This window comes from Myotis brandtii, unplaced genomic scaffold, assembly GCF_000412655.1.
Source record: "Myotis brandtii unplaced genomic scaffold, ASM41265v1 scaffold520, whole genome shotgun sequence".
In the NCBI taxonomy this organism is placed as follows: Eukaryota; Metazoa; Chordata; class Mammalia; order Chiroptera; family Vespertilionidae; genus Myotis; species Myotis brandtii.
Genome location: NW_005369827.1, coordinates 626,079 through 631,878, shown reverse-complemented (window position 1 = coordinate 631,878; position 5,800 = coordinate 626,079). Strand labels below are relative to the sequence as shown.

The 5,800-nt window shown below is 37.4% G+C and overlaps 1 protein-coding gene across 1 annotated transcript in view; it reads right to left on the bottom strand.

Moving 5' to 3' along the window:
- Nucleotides 1–5,800, bottom strand: part of WDR19 (WD repeat domain 19) — a 77,802-nt gene that overhangs the window by 56,916 nt on the left and 15,086 nt on the right. Inside the window, exons 8-12 of the mRNA XM_014548668.1 lie at nucleotides 4,583–4,695; nucleotides 4,140–4,313; nucleotides 1,060–1,130; nucleotides 449–621; nucleotides 248–362 (exon numbers count right to left, since the gene is read on the bottom strand). Coding sequence (XP_014404154.1) covers nucleotides 248–362; nucleotides 449–621; nucleotides 1,060–1,130; nucleotides 4,140–4,313; nucleotides 4,583–4,695 — 646 coding nt within the window. The remainder of the gene's footprint in view (nucleotides 1–247; nucleotides 363–448; nucleotides 622–1,059; nucleotides 1,131–4,139; nucleotides 4,314–4,582; nucleotides 4,696–5,800) is intronic.

The window sequence follows — 5,800 nt, the reverse complement described above, 5'->3', positions numbered from 1 at the left end:
TCCCCTTCTCCAACTTAAAAATCTTTAACCTAGTCCAGCAGGTAAGATAGAGTTGAGGCATTGATAAGTCTCCCATCTTCTTGATTGGCACCTTCTCGATCAATAAATCATTCCTTACACCAAACTGACATTTTGATTTTGGCCTTTCGAAGTGTAGGGCACATGACCCAGAGTTTGATAACAAATACTTTCCAAATCAGACCAGAAACTATATGGTAGATAAGAAAACAACTGGATTTAGACTTGCCATTCTCTCCAAGGACATAAAACCAAGCTCGATTATTCATTCCCACAGCCAGATGATAAAGTCCTACTGCTACAAAGTTGGGTTCCACATCAACAGAAACTGCGATCGGTAGCTCCTATAATAAAGAAAAGTAACTAGTAAATGAGCTGCTATAACTGCTTTGATTTTATTTATAAAATAAAAATAACAGCATTTTCATACTCCTTCAACAGGGTTGGCTACAGTGACTTCAAGGAGGGAGGTGAGATATGCAATCCTTGTGCTGCAGGCATCCCCAAGTATGGGAAGCTTGGTCAGGAAAACATGGAGTGAGCCCCTTTGGGTAGACAACGCCAGCAACTGGCCATCATCAGTCCAGGACAAGGTACTCAACCCTGAAATAATTGATAAAACAAAGAATTATTAAAAAACAAATATACTGTTGCAGGCATAAAAGCAAGTATGATCACTTAAGCTTCCAGAGGCATAAAAATCTCCAAATGTTTTCTTTAAAAGTTTAAGGCCTTTATTTAGACGTGTGGATTGACATATGAACACGAGCACTAACTCATTCAATACTGGCTTAAAGGGAAAATATATAATAATTTAGATTTTACAATTGGAATTGGGATAAAATGCACTATAAATCTTTGGATCCAAGTGGACTTATATCATTTCAGTAAAGGAGTATGACTCAAAGTAATTACTAAAATAAGGAGGCTATTTTAGGGAACTCTAATGAAGGGTGCTAATTGTATTCCTCTTACAAAAACAAACACAATACACTATAACTGTAATGATAAAATGTCAATCTGCTTCAGAAGAATTAATACCTTTAATTTCATCATCCAGGTTGATTATAGCATACATGTCTTTTAATTCTGCCAAGCCATGGATTTTAATGCTGAAAAATAAAATATTTAAACACAAGCTCTAAGTTAAATGGTTTTTGTTCATGAACAATTACAAGCTATGCATGTTTATTATAGTCTATTTATAATCAACATTTAGACCACTTCAAGTAGAATGCAGAAATCTTACCACATATAAGAACTTTCTTTTCACCTTTATATTGTAGTTGTCATATGTATTGCATCTTCATGCAATGAACACACGATCAGACAACATTGTAATACTTGCTTTCTGTAGCCACATATACATTCAAGATTTCAAAATTTAAAAATAGCCCATTATATCTACCCAGCTATTTACTATTTCTATTGCTCTTCCTTCATTCTTGATGTCTCAAATTTCCTTCAGTCATCTGTTCTCTCCTACCTGAAAAACTTCTTAAGCAATTCTTTTTTAAAAAATATTTTTTATTGATTTCAGAGAGAGGAAGGGAGAAGAGAGATAGAAACATCAATGATGAGAGAGAATCATTGATTGGCCACCCCCTGCACGTCCCTACTGGGGAATCGAGCTCGCAACCCAAGCATGTGGTCTCAAATTTCCTTCAGTCATCTGTTCTCTCCTACCTGAAAAACTTCTTAAGCAATTCTTTTTTAAAAAATATTTTTTATTGATTTCAGAGAGAGGAAGGGAGGAGAGAGATAGAAACATCAATGATGAGAGAGAATCATTGATTGGCCACCTCCTGCACGTCCCTACTGGGGAATCGAGCTCGCAACCCGAGCATGTGCCTGGGACCCTCCAGTCGTCAGGCCGATGCTCTATCCACTGAGCCAAACCAGCTAGGGCCATCTGAGAATGTTTTTATTTCTCCTTTCCTACTGATGGATATTTTCACTGGATATAGAATTTCAGTTGATAGTTCTTTTCTTTCGGCACTTTAATAATGTTGTGATGCTTCCTTCTGTCATCTATGGTTTATGATGAAAAATCCACCGTCATTCAAAATGTTCACTGGCAGCTTTCAGGATTTTTTTCTTCATCTTGGTTTTTAGCAGTTTGTTTATGATGTATCTGGGACTAGATTTCTTTGGATTTATCCTTTTGGGGATTTGCTGAGCTTCTATAATACATAGGTTTATGTCTTTTGCGAAATAGAGAAATTTCCAGCCATTATTTCTAAGACTTTTATGGCACAAATGTTAGACCTTTTGGTACTATTTCACAGGTCTCTGAGCTCGGTTCATTTTTTCCAATCTATTTTTCCTCTGTGTTGAGATTAGATATTTCTATTGGTCTATCCTCGAGTTCACTGACTCTTTACTCTGTGATTTCCATCTCCTTTTAAGTACACTGCATTAATTATATCTTTCAGTTCTTAACTTTCCATTTGGGTCTTCTTTTTCTTAAATATTTTATTGATTTTTTTTCAGAGAGGAAGGGAGAGAGTTAGAGAGTTAGAAACATGGATGAGAGAGAAACATCAATCAGCTACCTCCTGCACACCCCTAACTGGGGATGTGCCCGCAACCAAGGTATATGCCCTTGACCGGAATCAAACCGAGGACCCTTCAGTCCACAGGCCAACGCTCTCTCCACTGAGCCAAACCGGTCAGGGCTGGGTCTTCTTTATAGGTTCTATTTCTTTTCTGAAACTGTTTCCATTTGTTTTGCAAATGCTAGCCCTTACCTCTTAAGACATTTTTATAATAGCTGTTATCTTCATCCTCTTGGCCCTGGCTTCTTTTGATTGCCTTTTCACAAGTGAGTTGAAATTTTCCTGATTCTTCATTATGTCAAGTAATTGTGGTTATATTCTGGACATTTTGAATATTATGTTATGAGATTCTATGATTGTTTAAATCCCATGGAGAGGGTTAACCACCCCACCCACCTTTTTTTTTAAAGCAGGCAATCAACCAAAATGGGTTAAGGCCCCAAGTTTAAATAAGCCTTCTGGGTTATGGTTTCAATGTCAGTTCCATTTTCAAAGCCTTTGCAGTGGTATTTGGATATGTCCCTATATTGCCCATTCAGTGGCCACTATAGGACTTGGGCTATGATCTATCCCTTAGTTCAGTTCTCAAAGTCTTTGGTATATTTAGGGTCAGATATATATACACTGCTCAGGGTAAATCTGGGAGTTCATAAATATCTTTATATTTTCCAGAACTCCTCCCTCTCCGGGATCTACCTGGTATTTTTCCAGCTTCATGAAGGCTCCCCTTTTTGGTCCTCCAGCTGGAAGCTGGGGCTCTAGTTACCATATTCTGCCTTGTATTTCCCACAACTGCACCTGCACCTGTGGCCAAGCAAGGGGAGGACAGAAAGAAAAATAAGCAACATGGGTTTGCCCCACCTTCTTGGCACCATAGCTCCCCCAATTGGAGAGGAAGGTTACCCTCTCAGTTGCTGCCACTGCCATGGTGAGATTGCCTGATTGCTGGGCATGAGAAAACAAAGAACAAGAAAGAAAACTGGGGGATTTCCCCACCTCTCTCTGAGTGTTAGGAGTTCTCTTTCCTGCAACTTGAGCCAGCACTAGAGAGCTTCTCTCAGAGCTCCTCTGCCTATGCTCTGTGCCTACTTCTGAGTTTCAGGCTGCCTTGAATCCTGAGACTGGGAGACAAACGGGAGACTCATCACTGGTTCAGCTGTACTTCAAATTCTGGTATTCTTCGCCAATCTGCCTGCTACTATTTACTTTCAGAGTCCTTAAATAGCTGTTCTCTGCATTCTGTTGAGGTTTTATAGCCGTATTCAGTGAGAGAGATGGGGTGGAGCTTATTCCACGCTACCTAGAACTTCCTATTTTATTTTTAAGACTGATTTTCAAGCATACTCCATTTTAGGTTTTATATTTAGTATATATTTAGTATTTTAGGTTTTGCTGTGAGTGTTAAAGATAGAGGTAAAGGAGTCTTAGAAATTTCCATTGCAAACATGTCCTAAGAGTGAAAAATAGTATGGTTGACAGATTCATTTTGGCTACCAAAGTCTTGCTGAATCTCTTGAATATTTCCTATATAAGCTTTCCTGGGAACTTGTAAATATAACTTACCAGTTATCACCACATGTAGCAACTTTGTTAAGGGTCTGTGATATTGCAATACTGGTTAGATTATCTTTATAATCATAAGCTTGAAATATCTCTAGACCAATCTCTTGAATATGAGTGGAAATGACCACAAAAATTCCATATGAAAAACCAACCATGATGTAGCCATCACCATACCTACAGCAACAAAGGCAATAAATCAATAAAAAGGGAGATTAACTATCATTGAAAATACAATGCAAAAGCAAGTACCTTAAAACAAAGGAATTAGAGAATATAATTTATCAAAGGCCTATGTGCCAGATAATATATGCTAGGTAGTTTCACATACTAAATCATAGTCTGTAATCTAGAAAATGTTATATTAAGAAGTGAAATTTATATAACCAAAATTTAAATATAATAAACAAAAACATAAATTTCTATGATAAACTTTCTGTACATACCAACTATAGCAGACAATGTTGCCATAGCTCTGCTTAAATTCCAGATCAATTGAGTTATATGGTTCATTCAAATTAAAAAGAAACAAAGTTTTCTTGCCAAGCACCGCACTTATCTGCCAGAGAAGATTAAGAGATTGTGAAATGAATTACTCAGTACTTCATGAAAAGACCAATAAGCAAATTCAAACAGATGAACGTAATTTATGAAAACAAGCCAAATTTAGATGTGTTAAATATTGTAATTAGTAAGTGAACAATGTAACTAAAAAAATAAATTTTACTAATATATAGTCCAGGAAGAATCCTTGGCTTTATACATATCTAATATACCCTTTGAAGTATAATAAATAGCTAGTTAGAGTAATTTTTAAAATTCTCTATACCTCTCATTAGGATACCATGCAATACAGGAGTGTAAGTCTGATATAGTTCCATTGAAATGGAATTCATATTCGGAATATAGAATCTTCCATCACAAAATGTCATTCTTATTTTGAGTCATCTGGAATGATAGGTCCAGACCCATGTGAATATTCTAGATTGGCTTTTGCTACCATCACTCTTTCCATCGCCTGTAGGTCACTGGTCAATGTGGCTAGACTAGTGTCCCTCTGTTACAGAAGTCCGTACTTAACTGCAATTCTCAGTGGAGGGTGTAATTGTGTTGGGCAGGTAAAGAGTATATTATTTAATTGGGCTCATTAAGGGTGATTAACATATATACATATATATATGTATATATATAAAATGAGAGACACATTTTTATATATTTTTTTGATTCTACAATGTAATCAATTATAAGTCACTACCAATTTAATAATGGCTTTTAAAGAAACTGAAACATTATTTCATTTAAATATAGACATATTGATTGTAAAAACTGTCTAGATTTCAGGATATTAAAATGTTACAGGAAGGCTGCGACGGCCCCTGCGAGGCTGCGACGGCCCCTGCGAGGCTGAGATGGCTCCTGGGAAGCCAGCGGAACTGCGCGAGCTGCACAGACGGCTTCGTCGACTGCCCGAGAACCAGCTCGCAGCCCCACGCACAACTATCACCAGAAGGGCGAGAGGGGCGAGAGCAGCTGTAGTGTTGCTTTCTCCTCAGTTTTGGTAGCGAAATCCTCATTTTAAACATAAGAGGAACACATTATTTTAAAAAGCCGTAATGTGGCTCTGTACCCTGTCTGAGTAGAGCGTGAACAAGTCGTGAGAGACC